General features: G+C 44.0%; 1 protein-coding gene across 11 annotated transcripts in view; it reads right to left on the bottom strand.

The window, feature by feature from the left end:
- The window catches only part of CACNA1C (calcium voltage-gated channel subunit alpha1 C), a 630,647-nt gene that overhangs the window by 103,573 nt on the left and 506,722 nt on the right, over window positions 1-20,352 (bottom strand). For all 11 annotated transcript variants that reach the window (XM_089769299.1, XM_075896596.2, XM_075896633.2 and 8 more), the window contains 8 exons: window positions 14,910-14,969; window positions 9,384-9,490; window positions 8,597-8,684; window positions 8,043-8,150; window positions 7,426-7,478; window positions 7,172-7,318; window positions 5,399-5,600; window positions 4,830-4,988 (listed from right to left, as the gene is read on the bottom strand). In XM_089769299.1, coding sequence (XP_089625425.1) covers window positions 4,830-4,988; window positions 5,399-5,600; window positions 7,172-7,318; window positions 7,426-7,478; window positions 8,043-8,150; window positions 8,597-8,684; window positions 9,384-9,490; window positions 14,910-14,969 — 924 coding nt within the window. The remainder of the gene's footprint in view (window positions 1-4,829; window positions 4,989-5,398; window positions 5,601-7,171; window positions 7,319-7,425; window positions 7,479-8,042; window positions 8,151-8,596; window positions 8,685-9,383; window positions 9,491-14,909; window positions 14,970-20,352) is intronic.

The following is a 20,352-nucleotide window of genomic DNA, read 5'->3' as shown; positions in this document are numbered from 1 at the left end:
TCTAGTCTTGACTAACTCTCATAATGTATTTACTGCAATTTTTTCCATCTCATTATTCATCCTATTACCAGATCATTATAGGTGGAGCTGGTCATGATGAGTATTGGTAAGGTGGCCAGCTATGTCCCATTATATGGATGTAAAGGGGTAACTGGTTACCCATAAGCATTGCCTTATCAGCCTGCTTACTGGGGAAACCAGTTAACCAGCACCCAATCAGCTGTAGTACCTGTGGCATGTTGCATTTCACCAGGCTCTACTTGACTCAGCCTGAGCAGCCTGACCAGCCCCACCGGGCTAATTGATTAAAAATATAGTTTAACCAGTTACTATATTAAATGGGATTTCACATCCCTATCTCATCATCAGACCTTGTTTTCAGTTGCTTATAAAACTAGGGCAAACTTAGCCATCTGGGCTGATACTTTCCATGCTATGTATTTGGTTCAGGTAGAATTAATTGAAATTTTTTTTGCTTCAAACAGTTCAGCTCTGTCTGAGACCAAGGCTAGGGAAAAATCTGCTGTTCTACCCATTTAAAGAAAATTCTGGTGCCCTTTTCTTTGAAAAGTTCTAGTATCAGTCCAGGTCTTGGGGGAAGGAACTTGCAATTTGGGAGGGGCCTTCATCAAAGATGTGTTTTTAGGCGTCCCTGGAAAAATCTGCCCCAATTGGCCAACTTATAAGTCTTTGCACACGCTTGTCAGCCATTACTTTGACTTTTAGCAGCTAGAATGTCAAAGATTTCATCCTCAGTTATGATGCTCCATCCCTTCGCCACCTAGTGCTGACCAGAATGTTCAGCACCAACCAAACAGAGCAATTAAGCATGTTCCAACTCAGGACTATGTGGGGTGTGTGTGTGTGTGTGAGAAGTTGATTACTATGGATACTTCTATACAGCAAAGAAAATGGTCTGTGCCAGCTGATGGTTTTGCACTGTAGGGCTATTTCTTAGCTGTGTAAACTTCTGGGTTTGGACTGCAGCGCGGGCTCCGGGTCCCTCTCATCCCGCAGGGTCCCAGAGCCCAGGCTCCAGCCTGATCCTTGAAATCTAAACAGCCCCACAGCCCAAGTGCCAAGTGACATAGCCCCTCAGCCCAAACCCTGTGAGCCAGAGTTGGCTGGCATGGGCCAGCTGCAGGGCTCTAGTTCCGCTAGACATGACCTCTAGGTGACTGCTGCTCCCAGCCCCTTCGGGCTGGGCTGAGAGCAGGGAGCCTGTCTATCGTGTGCTCTCAGTGATCTCCCTGCTTACACCTATACAGCATGGAGGAGGAAATTGATTTGAATGCACAAGGAATCAGATCAGAGGGGAGGAAAAGGCATATATTGGGATAAAAAGTCTGGTGAGCTGGGACTGAAGGCGAGGAGAGAAACTAGGAATGGATGGGCAAAGAGATGGGGGATGCAAGCTGAGAGGAGAGGAAGATGGAAGTTGTGCGGAAAGACTGGGAGTAGTAGCTGGGAAGACTGGGATATGGGAGGAGGTCAGCTGACTGCAGGGGATGAATGAGGGCTGGCTGGGCAAAAGGACTGGGACAAGGAAAGAGGGAGAGGGAGACAGGCGAAAGTATCTGGATTGCGGGGAATGGAGACTGGATGAGGGGACTGAGGAGGGAAACTCGGGCTTGGAGCATAGGAGCCCATGGAAAAGCTTATTCGTGCTCATGTAAAGACTGTATCATAATGGTACGCACAAGAGGACCCAAGTAAGTTCAAACAGACAACCTTAATTTGGCCATTTCCTAATATACAGAGCTTGACTTTGCAACCTTAATAATGTTCTTTCAATGTAGATGTTGTGCATGTGTAATTACAAACATATTACACAACAATGGTCCTAGTATGGAACCTGGAGGTGATCTATTTGTCGTGTCTACCTGGGTGGCAGCATATGAAGCTACACATCACAGTGAAAATGTGATATATCTTGGTCGTAGTAAGGCTTTTGTCATTGTCCAACATGATATTCTCTTCGAGTCTAGATGAAATTGCTATAGGGTGAGTGTACAACTGGTTAAAAAGTGGTACTCAAAGAGAAGCTATCAATAGTTTGCAGTCAGATTGGAAGGGTGTATCTAGTGGGGTTCCACAGGTCGGTCCTGGTTGTGCTACTTGTCAATATTTTCATTAATGACTTGGATAATGGAGTGGAGAGTATGTTTATAAAATCTACAGATGACTCCAAGCTGGGAAGGGTTGCAAGTGCTATGGAGGATGGGATTAGAATTCAAAATGACTGTGGCCATTTGGAGAATTGATCTGAAACCAACAAGATGAAATTTAATAAAGACAAGGGCAAAATTCTTCACTTAGGTAGGAAAAATCAAATGCACACCTACAAAATGGAGACTAACTGGGTAGGCAGTAGTATTTCTGAAAACAATACTGGTGTTACAGTGGATTATAAATTGAGAGTCAACAATACGATTTAGTATCAGAAAAGGTTAATAACATCCTGGAATGTATTAACAGGAGTGTTGTAAGTAAGACATGGGAGGTAATTATCCCCACTCTACTTGACACAGGTGAGGCCTCACCTGAAGCACTGTGGCCACTTCTGGGCACCACCTTTTAGAACAGATGTGGATAAAGTGGAACGAGTCCAGAGGAGGGCAACATAAATGACAGAAGGCTTGGAAAACCTGACCTAGGAGCAAAGGTGGAAGAAAACTGGGCACGTTTAGTTGTGAGAAAAGAAGACTGAGGGAGGCCTTGATAACAGTCTTTAAATCTGTTAAAGGTTGTTATAAAAAGGACTGAGATCAATTGTTCTCCATGTTCACTGAAGACAGGACAAGAAATAAGCAGCTTAATCTGCAGCAAGGGAGATTACCCTCTCACTGTAAGGGTGTGTCTAGACTACATGCCTCCGTTGATGGAGGCATGTAGATTAGACAGATCGGCAGAGGGAAATGAAGCCGCGATTAAAATAATCGCAGCTTCATTTAAATTTAAATGGCTGCCCCGCTCTGCCGATCAGCTGTTTGTCAGCAGATCGGGGCAGTCTGGACGCGCCGCGTCGACAAAGAAGCCTTTCTTGATCGGCACAGGTAAACCTGGTTTCACGATGCATACCTGTGCCGATCAAGAAAGGCTTCTTTGTCGACGCGGCGCGTCCAGACTGCCCCGATCTGCCGACAAACAGCTGATCGGCAGAGCGGGGCAGCCATTTAAATTTAAATGAAGCCGCGATTATTTCAATCACGGCTTCATTTCCCTCTGCCGATCTGTCTAATCTACATGCCTCCGTCGACGGAGGCATGTAGTCTAGACACACCCTAAGGGGCGTTTAGGACTGGAACAGGTTTCCAAGTGGGGTTGTGGAATCTACATTACTGGAGATTTTTAAGAACAGGTTGGACAAACATCTGTTAAGGGGATGGTCTAGGTTTACTTGGTCCTGCTTCAGAGGAGTGGGTGGACGTAATGACTTTTCAAGGTCCATTCCAGCCCTGCATTTCTAGGATTCTATGAAAATTAGTCTGCATCCACCCAATGGTGTGTAGCTACAACTGGCAGTGAAAGGCTCTCGTAGGATGGAGGCATCAGGGAAAGACCTTGCCAACACTGCTAAAAATAGAAACATAACTGTGGGAGGCATTGCTTGAGGGTGCTGAGAGACGGGTAGGGTATATATCCTAAGCTCCTGGTATGTCTTTACTCACCTAACCAATACCTCACTGCCTACACTGCTCTTTATACCCATGCTAGGGAGGTGATTAATGTATGTATTCTATACCCAATTATAAGTGAAGACTAAGCCACAGAGAATGACCATTTATTCTTGGCCTTTGTTTTCTGTCTCTTAATTAGTTAATCCATGACACTACTATACCTCCCTCTACAGCACTAATTAGTTTCCTTCTCTGGCACTGTTTCCAAAAGCTTTGCTTTTGAATACAGCAAGTGTACAGGAAGGAAAGGAAGTAGTCCTAATAGGCTGTAGGTCTGCTACAACACTGCATTCCCAGAAACATATTCTGCCCTTAATTGCATGTGCCTGTCTCTCACTGCCAGAAACACATATCCAAGGATGGAATTTGAACCCACTAGCTGAGTTTTCAAATGCATCCGCTGAAAATATAAGCACCTAATTATCTGACCCGTGTGAACAAATATAAGTTTGCACAAAAGGTGGAGCAGTCAAAATGAGCAATAACTTAGTTGTGAAACAGCATAGGTGCAAAACCTAAAACTGCCCCTATGATATAAAACATTGCAATCATTGTAATCATTGCAATCATTGTATAGTATCTGGTGGGTTCTCATGGTAAAGTCAAATGTCCTAGTCTTCATTCAACAATGCAAGAACAGACATAGACTAAAGACGGCACTAGTGATTTATTCCCTTCTATCTCCCCCTTTTCTTTTTTAACCCCGGATATTGATCCTCTCTTTCCAATAAGGAAAGAGGTTGAGATGTAAACTTCAGATCTGGGTGTTATAGGGGATATTTCTAACTGAGTTGTGGGTTCAACAAATTCTGAGGCTTCTGCCCATGGCTTGTGAATTCATCTGTTCTTTGGATGGCCATTTTATTGGACTGGTGACTTCACTATTTTTTTTTTAATTGAGGACAAGTAGAATTAAGTTACTGGTGCCCTTTTGGAAAGAGGAGAAGAGCCAGATTCATGGGTTTAATGGTATTTCACCAGGAATGAATTTGGTCCAATGTCTTTAACAAACAAGAGAGTCAGGTCTCTTTCTTCTCACTCCAGGGGAGTTATGAGCTGGGGAGCAACTTAATGCCCTGCTAGACTTCACATCCTTCCAGCTAAAGGGCTATCCACCCACACAACTGTGGTGCTTTCTGTGGTGCTTACCTGCATGGCCAGGCAGATGGTGTTCAGCAGGATCAGAACAAACATCAGGTATTCAAAATAGGTGGAGTTCACCACATACCACACTTTGTACTGGTAATGGTTCTTAGGGATATACCTCCGCAGGGGGCGGGCCTTCAGGGCATACTCAACACATTGGCGCTAGTAAAGAGAAGAGGGAGATTAAAAAATAAAGGTAGGTGGGTTGCCTTGTATGTACAAAAATATATTTCAATGACAATTATTTGGTATGGAATTTCGTTTAGATCACAATCTAAATAAATTCAACTTACAGGAGCCTCCATTTGTACTTCCTGTGGGCCAAATTCTGCTCTCAATTAGATTCATGCTACCTCAGTGAAGTCAGTGTTACAGCAGAATATGCATCTGTGTATGGGCCTTAAGAAGAAATTCCTTTACCTGGTTCTTGATTGATAACAAATAGGGACAGCAGAATGCTTTACCCTTTTCATAGTCCTCATTTGTGTACCACTCTGGCTGTATTTGAGCCCTTGTGCATTTCTTTTGGTTGTATTTTGTGCCTTTCATTGCACTATGCAGCCATATGTTACCTGGTTCTTGTCCAGCTCACAGTTCTTGTATTCCTGCTCTCCTTGTTCCTGAAACGTGACAATGACGAAACCAACGAAGATGTTCATCATGAAGAAAGCAATGATGATGATATAGATAATGAAGAAAATGGAGATCTCCACCCTGTGGTTATAGATGGGTCCCACATCCTCCGTGTGAGAATCAATGGAGCTGTACAGCAGACTAAAGGTAAAGAGAAACCCAATGAAGACACTTAGAAAATTTCCAATAATATTGTCTCATAATACCCCACTGAGCTATGAAATCACATGGTGGGAGTCTAACTTTTAGATATTTACTTCTAATAGTTGCAATATTGAAAAATGATTTAATTTTATATAGGGCTAACCACACACTAACCCTCTTTATCCGACTCCCAAACTTTTGTGAAAGTTCAGATCCAGATCTTACTTTATCTATTGATCATTAGCTTCAGAGGAGTGGCTGAGTTAGTCTGTAATAGGAAAAACTTAAAAAACAACAAATAGTCTAGTAGCACCTTAAAGACTAACAAAACATGTAGATGGTATCATGAGCTTTCTGAAGAAGTGGGTTGTGTCCACGAAAGCTCATGATACCATCTACATGTTTTGTTAGTCTTTAAGGTGCTACTAGACCAGTGTTTCTCAACCTTTCTTTATAAAGTACCCCTTTAAAAAAAAAAGTACCTGCAGTTTTCAGACACACAATTTTTTCTACCATTGCAACACATTTGTTTAAACAACTTAATCGTAGCCGTGCGAGCTATGACATTTTTGGGTGTAAAAAGTACAAAAATAATTAACCTCTATAAAATGTAAAACAAATTTTAAAACAAAAATTCAGTTTTCTCCAAATTTCAGTTGTGTTGATGTACCCTCTAGACTTCTCTCAAGTACCCCAAAGAGTACTCGTACCACTGGTTGAGAAACACTGTACTAGACTATTTGTTTTTTTTATGTATTGAGTTCTGCTGTGGGTTAAAGGCTACCTGTAGTTTAAACCTTTAAAAGGCTAAAACAGAAGATGTGCCCCTTCATTATACATCATGCAGATAAAGAAGGAATAATCCGCTTTGCTGAGAACTTGTTCCTAGTTTGGTGCTGTTCATAGAAGTTCTGAAAGGAAGCATGATCTTGGCACTTTTAACTGTTTGAAGTCATGCTGGCATCAACAGCTCTTGATCCTGGCTAGCATGGACAGGGTAGGGCCACAACATAGCTCTTGCCTGAATCACCCTGATGGAATGGTACTGAAAGAAATGCCAGACCCCTCATCAAAATATTAATATGGAAGTGGGTCTGGCCCATGAAAGCTCATCACCTAATAAACCATCTTGTTAATCTTTAAAGTGCTGCATAGTCCTATCTTTTGTTTCAGCTAGACCAGACTAACACGGCTACATCTCTATTACTCATCAGTATTTGTTGAGAGCTGAAAGGGTAAAAGGAACAATATGATCTTCATCTACAGATATACTAATGCTGCTACGACGCCTCTGCTGCACTTTTGTGTCACCTTCCTTTCAAGATATCAGAAAATTTTACAAATGCTCATTAAACCTAATAACACTTCTGAGAGGCTAAGGGGACTGACAGGAATCACATCACCCACCTCTGGACTGGGGTGTGGCAGTTGTCAAGCAACACTACATGAAAATTGAAACGAGGGAAGGTTAATGGTTAGATTTTGATTTTCCCTTATAAATGAATGGGGAAGCTGCACTGCTTCCCATCACCAAGCCTTTTGTCCCCCCTGATTAGCTGAGCACTCACTCTGGCCAGCCCTCAAAGGTTGAAACAGTGAAGAGTGCCATCATGGCAGTCAAGACGTTGTCGAAGTCGAACTTGCTGTTCTCCCACTGGCGGGGCTGGATCGTCGGACTGCTGACTTCTCCATCTTTGTAATAAATATAATACCCCCTGTTGTTGGTAGGCAGGAAAAAAGAAACAAGAGAGATTTTCAGTTCCCACATTAGATCCAGTTAGAGTGGAGCTGAGAAATGTATCTGCCTGGGAAAGGGACTCACTTGCATTCTGCTTCTGTTTGCTTGGATTTGTCGCTGCAGAAATACAGTTTGCCCTGGGAGAGAACGAGAGAAGAAGAGTGAAGTCTCCCTTCATTATGGTTGGCCAGTGTAGCAAGGGGCCTGCACCTTCTCTTCCCTTAACTGACTAAGTGTCTCCATGAAGGCAATAAGTGAGTAATAACTGGTTTCAAAAGGGTGGGGTATAAAAGGAGAAACAAAAGGGGATCTGTGTTCATCTAGAATGTCTTCAGTTGTACAAGACATGGGGGTGGACATAACACGATTCTGTGAGAAAAGCCCCACTGCTACTGATGTTATGCCACAAACTTCAGGGAAAGGTTGGCAAAGTGCTACTCCTGGGTCTCAGGACCTGAGGTGTAATGAGTCACCTCTGCAACATGCCTCGTCTCTTTGTCTTTTGGAATTTAGTTAATGGGAGCCTGGGGAATTACTGCTATCCCAGGCCTCCTATCTGACTGTACTGAGGATGGTGTCTGCCCCAGGCAAAGCTCCATTTTCCCTTCCCCTGCACTTCTCCACACTACTTTCACCTCCTACCCTCCCCCCAAGAAGTTGGTTTAGTGAGACGGATGAATGGATGGACTCAATGGTTTTACCTTGAACAACTGAACTCCAATGCAGGCAAACATGAATTGCAGCAAAGTGGTGACGATCACAATGTTTCCAATGGTTCTGATGGCTACAAATACACACTGGACCACGTGCTGCAAAGGACAGAGAGGGGCAAGAGTAACTGGAGGGACCATCCTGAACTGCTGTCCCTATGGAAGAAGTTCAAGGCTTCAGCAAAAATCTACACATCCCAGTTTACAAGCTCCATAAAGTGGTGTCTCAGGAAAAGAAGAAAAGACTCCCTGGATGGTGAGCTGCAGTCTTGTGAGCAGGCAGAAAAGCATAGAAAAGACCAGAGTTTGGCTCACAGAGCAGCAGGATCTTCATCTCTATATGAATACCCTTCCTAGTCAGGTGAAAGGGCCCAGCTGATAGAGAGGAGGCTAGAAGCACAGCCTGCCTATCTGCAAACCAACCCAAAGCAAATGCATTAGGCCTGTTAGCCTACTTGAGCGCTTAAAAGGCTGGTGCTTTTTGACTGAAGTAACCTGGGTTTCTGGCCTTAAGAACTACTTGTGGCGATCAGGGTTTCTCTAACCTTTAGTCCCTTGGCTCTGTTGATGGCCCTCAGTGGTCTGAGTACTCTTAGGACACGTAAGATCTTCACTACGTTGATAGCACTGGACCTGGAAGAGAGTAGTAGTCTGTCAGCTTTTACAGGAACAATAGGAAGTGACCTACCTGATTTGCTTTGGGATTAGCTGGGTTCTCATTATATAGGAATTACTCTAGTTTTATCCTCAGAGCTTCTGTATGAGGCAGAAAGTACTAACAGAACCAAGTGGTCCCTTAAGCTTGGTCAGGTTTATGGAAGAAGTGCTTGGGAAATAACAGCAACAGCTTATAATTTTATTATAGCTTTCTCCCTAGACTCTCTGAGTACTTTGCAAGCACCCATTAAAGAAGAACAGCTCTGTGGCATAGACCTATATTACCCCATTTTACTGGAAGAGTAATTGAATCATGGGGTGGTACAAAGACTCTCCTCAAGTAACACTGCGAGAGTTCAAGAGTCTCATGACTTCCAGTTTCTTATCTTAGCCCCTGGACTGCCCTCTTAGCTTTCACTTGCCATCTCTAGTCTTTCCCCCTCCAGATCATTACCAACAGTATGACCCAATTTATATCGAGCCTCGCTAGTACAAGCCACTTGCTACCCCAGACTGGACCAAACAATTCTGAAGCTTCAAACTGTCATTCAGGAGAGTATAAAAAAGAAATAAACTTTCATACAGAAAAGCCAACATTATCCATCTAATGCCACCCCTTCCTTCCCACCCTCCCCACAGACAGTGGATCATCTCAGTCAAGAACGGCTCACTCACTGGATCCCAAAGGAGATGAGAGAAACGCTGACCACCAGCAAGTCTAGGATGTTGAAGTAGTTCCTGCAGAAGGAGCCCTTGTGGAGGAAGGCTCCGTATGCGGTCATCTGCGGGGAGGTATATGAAGATACAAACACACTTTGCCAACTATTCAGGGACCATCTCTTAGATCAAGTCCAACTGCTTGTGCTCAAGGTGTATATTTAAGGAGGGGCAGTATTTCTATTACAGCAGTCATTTTACTTCAAAACCCCAATGGACAGGATAGAAAGGAAAATGAAATAGGAGAAAGTGTGAATTAACTATCATGAGAATATATGAGGAAAAGTTTCAAACCAGTCTCTAGCCCATCTGGGCAGAGGGTACTCATTTGGGGCCAAAAGTAATTCTTCCTTGGCATTAGAGCATATAGAGAACATAAAGTTCACTTAGGAATAGCAAAGCAGCACAGTAAATACATGCTAAACAACTCTGCCACCAAACTTTTCCCCCTTTATCTTCAATGGCAAGGCACTTATGACTAAGATGCTGCATTTTATAAAGGTTTCCAGGAATAGGCCGAATAAAAATATCACAAAAAAGGGACTGTCTCTTGGGACAGTTTTCTGGGTGATACCATCTGGAGTGGACAGCGGAGACCTCCTCCCTCTGAGCAAGAACAAGTGAATCACTTGGGGATTTTATGATTTAGACCTGCGTTGAAATAACAGGCAGAATTCCCTTTTGATTTGGTTCATTCCCTACATTCTGAAATGGAATTCTATGTCCTCTCTACCTGCTTCCCTCAAGTTCAGCCCATTTGGTCCCTGTAATTTTGTTCAAGAAATGAAGTACGTATATTTTCCCTCTCTTTCCTCTGTTCCTTTTTTCACAAATCCCAAGGAAAGATTCCATGGGACAAGTTGACTAAGGCTTTGTCTCCACTTCACAGCTCTTAGTGATATAGCCATGGTGCTAAAAGTCAGGCAGGCTAAACACTGTTGGCACTTTTGCTGACAAAAAAGCCCACCCTCTATGACTGGAGTTTGCTTTGTTGGCAGGAGAGCTCTCCAGCCTATAAAGCACTGTTTACACTATTATTTGCTGTGGCAAAGTGTTTGCCTTTTGAGGGTGTGGGGAGAGGATTTAAGCACCTGTGAACACTAAAAGCTTTGTCACTCAATTGCCAGTGTAGACAAAGTGTAAGTCTTCTGTATTAAAAGGAGCAATCAGGTGCATCTCCCAATCTTGAAGCATTAAAATTCCACTTCTTGTGTGAGGGATTTCCTGCCCTGGAAGATGTATTCTATTAAATAACAAGGCGATTCTATGAAAAAAAGTCTCCCTTTCTGTGGAAGAAGTAGAATTTTCAGAACAGTATTTATGGACAGTGTAAATATGGATGGGTCAGAACAGAAGTCCAGGCCTAAAAACCTCTGAGCTTTGGGAATTCCGGAAATGTTTAGGTCTGGAGTTTTGGTTCAAACCTCTCTCTATCTACGTTGTCAACAAATACAGTTCTGGAGCCTTAAAATTCCCCCTGTCCTATAGAAAGGGTGCATCTTTTTGGGAAAGGTTAGACCTAGATTTGAATTTTATGGGCAAGACCCATCTGAGGAAAACATAACTAGACGAGACCAGCCCTGTGGTTTCTCAAAATGATTAGCTTTAACCAGGCTGCTCAAAGCAGGAGAAAAACAATCAGGGTATGTCTACATTACCCCGCTAGTTCGAACTAGCGGGGTAATGTAGGCATACCGCACTTGCAAATGAAGCCCGGGATTTGAATTTCCCGGGCTTCATTTGCATAAGCGGGGAGCTGCCATTTTTAAAACCCCGCTGGTTCTAACCCCGTGCAGCACGGCTACACGGGGCACGAACTAGGTAGTTCGAACTAGGCTTCCTAGTTCGAACTACCGTTACTCTTTGTGAAATGAGGAGTAACGGTAGTTCGAACTAGGAAGCCTAGTTCGAACTACCTAGTTCGTGCCCTGTGTAGCCGCGCTGCACGGGGTTCGAACCAGCGGGGTTTTAAAAATGGCGGCTCCCCGCTTATGCAAATGAAGCCCGGGAAATTCAAATCCCGGGCTTCATTTGCAAGTGCGGTATGCCTACATTACCCTCCTAGTTCGAACTAGGAGGGTAGTGTAGACATACCCTCACAGACTCAGTCCATTTGAATTGTGAAAGATACACAACCTTATATGGGCTTTCTGGCTACTGCTGTTAATTCAGACAATGTACTTCCTGGAAGTTTCCAGCCCTGGCTACCCATGGCAATTCCAGTCAAAGGAGTGCTGAAGCATGATCCAGCACATGACTTTATTCACCAAACAGCTCCAAGTTTAGGAACGGCCTACCAATCAATCAGTCAGAACTGAAAAGGGAAGGAAGTATAAACTCTGGCCTCAATTTAGAATTTATACTTATGGATACATTTGGCTGGGGGGAAGGGAGGGTTCTTGCCATGACAAAGGTGGTAAAGATGCCCTTTACTGCTTGTATTTTGTATGGCAATCTTGAAGGAAAGAAGACACCATTGAAATCAGGAAGGGGAGCTCTGCTGAGTTTCACTATTGTATGACCAGTGGTTCTTTATTGTCTGTTGGAAGATTACACTATATTCAGGGAAGATACTCAGAGTGTATAATCCAGTATCTGTTTTCCACCTGTGGCAATGACCAAAGCAACGGCAATACCATTTTAATGAAGAATTATACTCTTTGCTTACACAGCACTTTATATGTTCACTGCATTGTACAGACATTCATTAATTAAATGTTATCACATCATTGTGCGGTAGGTAAGTGTTATCTGCCCCATATACCAATTTCTCCATTCTCTTCAACTTTGTACAGTCATTTGTGCTTGCGACTCTTTATACATACAGGCTGTGTCTAGACTGGCAAGTTTTTCCGGAAAATCAGCCGCTTTTCCGGAAAAACTTGCCAGCTGTCTACACTGGCCGCTTGAATTTCCGCAAAAGCACTGACTTCCTACTGTAAGAAATCAGTGCTTTTTGTGGAAATACTATGCTGCTCTCATTCGGGCAAAAGTCCCTTTTGCGCAAAACTTTTGCACAAAAGGGCCAGTGTAGACAGCTCAGATTTGTTTTGCGCAAAAAAGCCCCAATCGCGAAAATGGCAATCGGGGCTTTTTTGTGCAAAAGCGCGTCTAGATTGGCCATGGACGCTCTTCCGCAAAAAGTGCTTTTGCGGAAAAGCGTCCTGCCAATCTAGATGCTCTTTTCCAAAAATGCTTTTAACAGAAAACTTTTCCGTTAAAAGCATTTCTGGAAAATCATGCCAGTCTAGACGTAGCCACATGGTACTCATGTAAAAGACTGAACAAGATACCAGATAGTGGAGAAACAGGCCCTGAGAGATTAAATTATTCCTCTGAGATCAAGCTACGGGACACTAGCAAAGACAGGATTAGAAATCAGGATGTCCTAACTTCTAATCCTCTGCTCAGTCCGTGCTCTCTTAACAGTAAAAGCTGGAAGAAGCCCAGGGCTGATATCCTGGTTCTACTGAATTTAACAAGAGTTTTGCCATTCACTTCAGTAATACTAGGACTGAATCCCAGAAATAGTTACAAGGTTCATTCCTCTAGGGCAGTGGTCCCCAACCTTTTGGGGCTGCTGGGCGCCTGGGGGCGGGGCCGCTCACTTTTGCGTGTACGGGAGTGGGGCCACTCACAGGCCACGTGACTGGGGGCGGGGCCAAGCATGTGCCACACACCCGAGGCCGGCAGCGGCATGTGCAGCGATCCTGGGCAGGGACTGCCCAGGTTCCGCACAGCACCCCTAGGGCTGGCAAGGGCGCACCCGGGGCCGGGGCCGGGGCCGGGGCCGGGGCCGGGGCCGGGGCCGGGGCCGGCCATGCGCCCGGGGCTGGCACCTGCTGCACGCCCGGGGGCGGGGCCAGCCCAGGTTGCTCTGCGGGAGCACGTAAAGGGCCTGGCGGGCGCCATGGCGCCCATGGGCACCGGGTTGGGGACCATGGCTCTAGGGGAATGGAGTTGTTAGTTAAATGGTTTGGACCTAACCCCATTCTCACTGAAATCAATGAGCGCTTTTGTGCTCTGCTTTATACTAGAAAGTTATTTCAGAATAACACCCCCTTATTTTGAAATAAGTGGAGCGTCCACACTGCCACGCTCATTATTTCAAAATAACAGGCTGATTATTTCAAAATTGGTACTCCCGCTTTCCTTGGGGAATAACGCTATTTTGATGTTGTTATTTTGGGAATTATTCTTTCAAATTTAGTTATTTTGAAATAATTTCCTAGTGTAGCTGTGCCCTGCCATTCATATCAGTGAGAGCAGGACTGGGCCATTAGACACTTACTACCATTAATTCAAATGGCTTGAAGGTGCCCTTGAATAGAGAGCCAACAGTTGGACTAAACTTCTGTGTAATGTTGCTGCTGAGCTGCTTTCCATCTTAACATGCTATTTCGTGTGGATGCTGGATTTAATGGGCACACACACAGCATGCAGCAGCACAGCAGAAAATATGAGCCACTCTGGACAGCACTGTGGTTTTGGTACTTTGAAGCCAAACAGCCAAGCCCAGTTCCTAATTCAGGGAGCATCCTGTCCTTCTAGTGCTCATTTGTATACTGTACTATCTGCCTGAATTATGAGGTCTCCGCAGCTCTAAGGAGAATGCTGCCATCCACCAGTGCTCAACACCAGCTCACTGAGGAAAAAACAAGCTGCCAAGTGAACTGTGCATGTAGAGAGCCAGCACAGTGCTTGATTACTGTTATTTAATAGATTAGTTTTGAGAAAAATAAAAGTTGAGAGAGGCAACGGATTTTTATTTTCTTCATTGCCAAACTATTTTCCTCTTCCATTTCCTTGTGGCCCGGGTGTTCCCCTGGAAAGTCAGACTGGGTTATTCAGCCAGGCAGTTTTACTGTCTGGATCAGAGCTTTGCAGCCACTAGCACCTATCCCAGTTATGGGCCCTCATTTTAGTAACTGGTACTCTAGATTCCTCCTCCAGATCAGAACAATGAGCTTCTGTTCTGGGCTGCCAGGGAATTCTGCTGTTTGTCTTCCACAAGGGACTTCTGGCTGCTCCAAACACCAATGCCATAGTGGCGTAGGACTCAGGGCTTCACTTTGGATTTCAGCATGCTAAAATGGGGGGAGAGGGAAGGGCATTGGTTCACACAGTGTCGCTCTCCACATGTGAGAGGCTTGCATGCTCATGGTTCTCAGGTTGCTACACATGTACTGTTGTCCTGAAATGATTTGCAACTGCTGGGGCACGCTTCTGGCCTGTTTGCCCTTTATTTGTCCCACTCTGATATTTCCTGAAAGAATCATCCCTGCACGCTAACACTAGCTTTAAATAACAAATGCCATTTGAATATCAACATTGGACAAAAGAACTGTTGAGCAGCTTAGACAACTACTAACTAATAAGCTAAAAATCAAAAGAAAATCCTGTCTGTGGAGATAACAATGGGATTTAAAGTGATACAGACAAAGAGAGAGAAAGAGAGAGACGTGCATTGCTCAGATTGGTTACCTTAAGAATAATTTCTAATGTAAAGATACTAGTGAAGACATAGTCTGCATTGCCTAGGATCTGAAAAATAAGCACAATTGGGTTAGTGGTACGGTGCATGACCCAATACAAACAAGTGTGTGTGTTAGCAACAGATAGTGGCAGAGAACTAGTAAACTCATGAGTGAAAGATAATAATGGTAGAGAAGATGGGGACTTTACCTTCAGAGCAATTTCAATGGTGAAAATGACAGTAAAAACTATATCAAAATAAAAGAGAATCTGTAAAACAAAAGGGAATTGAGGCGGAGGGGGAGATCAGTGAATGATCACTGGAATGAGAAATCACCATTCAAAATCAAAATACAAAAGTCTTTTCATAGGAGGGCAGGAAGAAATAGATGGGAAATGGTTTGGTAAGAACATCCTGTTGAACTCAATGAAGTTCTTGGTATAGGATACAGGAAGCATATTAATGAAATCTTTGCTGTGAGCTACACTCCTATGTGGCTTCAGAGGCAAAATAATATTTTTTAAATTTAATTTAATTGTATAAAGAATGCAAGGGTTTCCCAAAGACATTTCCAAGGGGAGAATGCAAGGATATCTGGTCTCTCCATGGAAAACATGTGATTCCTTTTTATTAACTTCCATTCAGGTTTTCTGTGTCCTTTACAGAATAGGGGAAAAAGGCTCTGAATTGCAGTGCAGTGGCAGCTACTGATCTTTTTTCTCTATTCGGACTTGTCATGAATTGGGGTGAATAACAAGCATATACATTTGCAAATTAAACAGAATCATAGCTTTATGTCCAGAAGGACACAAGACAGAATGGCAGGTCCTGAGGTGTAAAGCAACATTCAAAGCAGGTAACAGCAGGGATTTGGTTATCAACCTGAGTCCCATTAAAGCTAATAGGAGATTTGCCATTGACTTCAGTGGTACCAGAATTTGACCGTATATATTTAAGATGAAGGAGAATATCCCTGTCACAATCAAATCTCCTGCTATCCCCCAAACTTTTCCTTCTAACTGCACTATTAGCATTGAAATTGTGAATATATTCTCTTTGCATTACTTTCTCGTAAGTTTGATGAAGCTTTAGATTTAATAGTCTCCGAAGGGAAGTGGTGAAAGCCCCACCACTTGGCAAATATACAGCCAGATTGAACAAAACAATAGTAAACATATAATCTTTCAATGGCAGGGAGATAGACTGCATCACATAGTAGATCTTTCCTGCCTCTAGATTTTATGGTCAAATCCCGACATGATGTAATGGTAGCAAAACCTGCACTTATTGACTAGATTCTTGCTTATTATTATACCATGTAAATATAGAGTAACTATTGCATTCACTGGGGTTACAGTGGACCATACCATATAAATGAGACCAGAGACCAGCCCATTTGTCAAACTGGAACAAGTTATACTACACAGCAACTTACACTTGGAATTTGACTTAAATCAGTATGAGTTACTGCTGAATTGAACCAGAGACTGCCACAGAAGTTGTACCAAGTGGTACCTATTTATTTCAGGCTGGGTTTGACCATAGATGTCTTGGTAACTTGAAAATGAAAAGGGCCATTTCAAGGATACTCAGACCCCAAATACAGCCTCCATTAATTTAGGTATATTATAATTGGAAATGCCCTCCTTACTCCAATCTGCTGGGCTTTTGAGAGTTGATTATTATGTCAGTAGATTAATTTTATAATTAATGGCTCAGATTCCCTTGTACCCCTCTGGCTACTATGCATCACTCCAGCAATGCAAAGCAGGCATAAACTTGACGACAGTGGTTGATTCAGATGGGTTTGAAGATGTTCTACCTCACCAGAGCTGTGCAGGGCAACTGGAGCGTACCGGGGACTCTGACTCAAATGCGGCATCTAGCACAGGTTTCACATATTAACAAAGTTGTACCTATTGGAAACGATTGCAGGTCACCTCTGAATGGAGCTTTATTTTGCCAGCAGGTCTTACCAGTGTGGTTATTATTATTTAAAAGGTGGACAAATTGAAATGAAAACAATCCTGCTGGGCTGGAATGAGTTCTCCCTTCAAATATACTTCTATACAGGGCTCAGCTGGACCTTGAAGGCACAAGTTGGTGCTGAAGTTGGATGGAGGTGCAGCTCTTAGAGGCACTGGTCTGAATGCACAAAGTGAGTTAGGTGTTGTGACACTCAGCCTCTTGGGGTATGTCTAGATTGCATCCCTCTGTCGGCAGAGGAATGCAGATTACGCAGGTCGACATTGCAAATGAGGCAGGGATTTAAATATCCCACGCCTAATGTGCATCAAAATGGCCACCGCGTTTTGCTGACTCTGCACTTTGTCAGCAAAAAGCAGCAGTCTAGAGGGGGATCTGTCGAGAAAGAAAGCCTTTTTCGACAGATCCCTTATGCTTAAGGGATCTGTCGAAAAAGGCTTTCTTTCTCGACAGATCCCGCTCTAGACTGCTGCTTTTTGCTGACAAAGTGCTGAGTCAGCAAAACGCGGTGGCCATTTTGATGCACATTAGGCGTGGGATATTTAAATCCCTGCTTCATTTGCAATGTCGACCTGCCTAATCTGCATCCTTCTGCCGACAGAGGGATGCAGTCTAGACATACTCATAATGCTTAACCTTAGGTGCCTAGGAAATCACTGCAATTCACAAAGCTTGAGTTAGGTACCAAACGAATGGGGGAGAAGCAGGCCCCTTTGCCTGTGATTCACAAAAGCCCTAAGCTAGCCAGTGGGAGATGCCAACGATGGGGGCATATGCTAAGCCATGTCCCTGTCTCAGACACAGGGACATAGATCCCAATGGCAGGGAAGTACCTATCTCTGTTAGCAATTCTCAGCTGTGAGCCCCCTCTTGGAATTAGGCACTTTATGCCTTTTTACCAAGAAGCTGAGTATGTGTATGGGGGGGAAAGGGGAAGGACAGGGAGAAGAGAGCAGCTCCCTCACAATTATTTGGCCCAGTGGTTGGGTACTCACTTGGTATGTGGGAGACTCCTGGTTTAAGTCTCTGCCTCCATGTGAGGGGGAAGGGATCTTAGGGTACGTCTACACTACAATGCTATTTCGGGATATTGGAGTACCGCAAAATAGCTATCCTGCATTTTCACAGCAAGCCCGTTATTTTGGGCTCACTAGTCTGACGTCTCAGTAAACCTCATTCTACGATGAGTAAGGGACATTTTGGAATAGTGCTTTATTTAGCATGGATTAAATAAGCTATTTCAAAATAGCATTGAAATAAGATACGCAATTTGCGTAGCTGAAATTGCGTATCCTATTTTGAGTTACGATGCTGTGTAGAAGTACCCTTACAGGGCTCTGCTGCCTCTTCGGTGAGGTCTCTGGTGTATTCTGATGTGGGGCTTCTCGGTCTCTATGGTTGAACTCTGGGTAAATAAGGAATCATTGGAGCAGGGGAACTAGATCCTGAGTCTACCCCCTCTTACGAGAGTGCTCTAACCTCTGGGTTATCAGGTCACTTTTGTGCTTGTGCACTCTCTGTCTCAAAGAGTCATATGATGGTGGTCCTAGTCCTCCCCTGCCTCTGGGCTGTTTTGTAAGAATTTACCAGAGGGAAATGCCTATTGGATTGGCCCCCCCCTGTGACTTACGCAGCTAAATGCCTGTCTTACCCTTTCTGCATTGCTTTAGAGCAGGGGTAGGGAACACTTTTTCGGTTGGGGGGCCACTGACCCACAGAAAAATCAGTCAGGAGCCTCACACAAGTGAGAAACCAAAAAACCACCACTCACCAGCATGGACTCCCCAATGCTGGGGGAAGCACCAAGCCTTAAGGGTTGGATCCAGGCAAGTTGGGGGCTACATCTGGCCTCCAGGCCTTAGGTTCCTCATCCCTGCTTTAAAGTTTATGTGGGAGAAAGGCAGCAGGATGCCCAGAGGGGCGCAACAGTGCATATCCTCAGAAGCAGAAAGTTGGGTGCTTAGAAAAGTTTTAGGTGCCGAGTGAGTTTCGGCACCTCCATGGTGTAGCAGGAGTTTTGTGCATTGCAGCAGTCACCCAAGTGGGAAGTAGGCACCAAATTCCCTTTGTGCATTCAGGGCACAGTGCCCGAGCCCTTGGGAACACAGGGAGAACATAGCCACTGCTCCATCTTGGGAAGGCAAGTACAGTGCATTCCACCGCGGAGAGACAGGGTCTTCCCACTAACTTTTTCTCACTTTCGAAAGCTGCCAAGGGCAGCAATAGCCCTGCAGCGTTCTTGTTCACAGGATAGTGCATGGACCAGACTGTGCTATCCCTGGGTGGAAGCACAAAGGCAGCTAGGCTGCTTGTACTTTCACCCTGCTCAGGGCAGGGTACAATCTTATGCTCATATTGTAAAGGCAGCTCACTTTTGCAACTCTGACATCTCGCCAGTGTTCCCTTACATGATGCATTTTAAACATTTGCACCTGCAAAAATTAAGCATGGATTTTCAAATATGCAAGACAGGCTTTTGCAGCAAACCTCTAGCTCTTCATTCTGTAGTGACAGCTGGAACCCCTTTAGCTAGAGCTGTCTACTAGAGCGTCCGTGGAAATGCTGCTCTAGGTATATCAGCTGCAGAGCCTTGCATTTAGACCTTCATATTAAGTACATTAAGCACATGTGGCTAATCAGTGACAGGTCAGATTATATTGTTCTATGCTCTCTTTAAAGGTGAAATGGAAAATTATGATAAAAACTGAGATAAACTCAGGAACATGTACTACGCAAACCAATCTCTGTGCTGTGCATGTGTGAGTGTTTTGGAGGGACAGTTGGATATTCAGCATTAAATTAAGATTTAACATGCTGTACCAAACATTTAGTTACTGTCAAAAAGTCTTCCAAGCTTTTCCAGAACTAGACTAGAAAAGCTCCAAAATGTCTCTCGGAAATGCAGTGACTAGAAGTCTCACCCCCAACTGCTCACTCTTCTGGTTTCCGTGCCAAACCAGAATAATCGAGGCAAACTCAGGAGAGCAGTGAACTTCCATAAGGGCTAATAAGAGCTTTTACAAAGGTTGATTAGAGTGCATTTCTGGGCGGAGTAAGCCCCACAGCTTGGTCAGGGGAAGCATTTAATACTTATTGGGGGATTTTCTGGTTTGATTATAGCTTAACAGCCGGAACACAAATGTTGATGGCCCAGTTCTAACCTCAGTAGTCCTGGGTTTCCAGCAGTGCAATTGCAGTGCCCTAGAGTGTTACTTCTGATTTACACCAGTATAAGGAAGGTCAGAATTAGGCCCTGAGTTTTTCAAGTGAAAGGCTGGCACACAGCAGGAGAGCTGAAGTTCCAAAAGCCCTTGAAAAACAGAGTTATTTGAAATCCAACATACGTTTCTAGATCCTAGTATTATTGTGACCTGCCCTACCCAAAATCCCAATAGAAAACATTGCCCCCCTCATCCCCCACACTGTGCTTTTCCCTGCTTTCCCCAGCAGAGGTTTGTGATATTG

This window comes from Pelodiscus sinensis, chromosome 1, assembly GCF_052426305.1.
Source record: "Pelodiscus sinensis isolate ZL-2025 chromosome 1, ASM5242630v1, whole genome shotgun sequence".
Taxonomy (NCBI): Eukaryota; Metazoa; Chordata; order Testudines; family Trionychidae; genus Pelodiscus; species Pelodiscus sinensis.
Note: the sequence above shows the minus strand (reverse complement) of the source record. Positions and strands in the feature narration are given on the sequence as shown.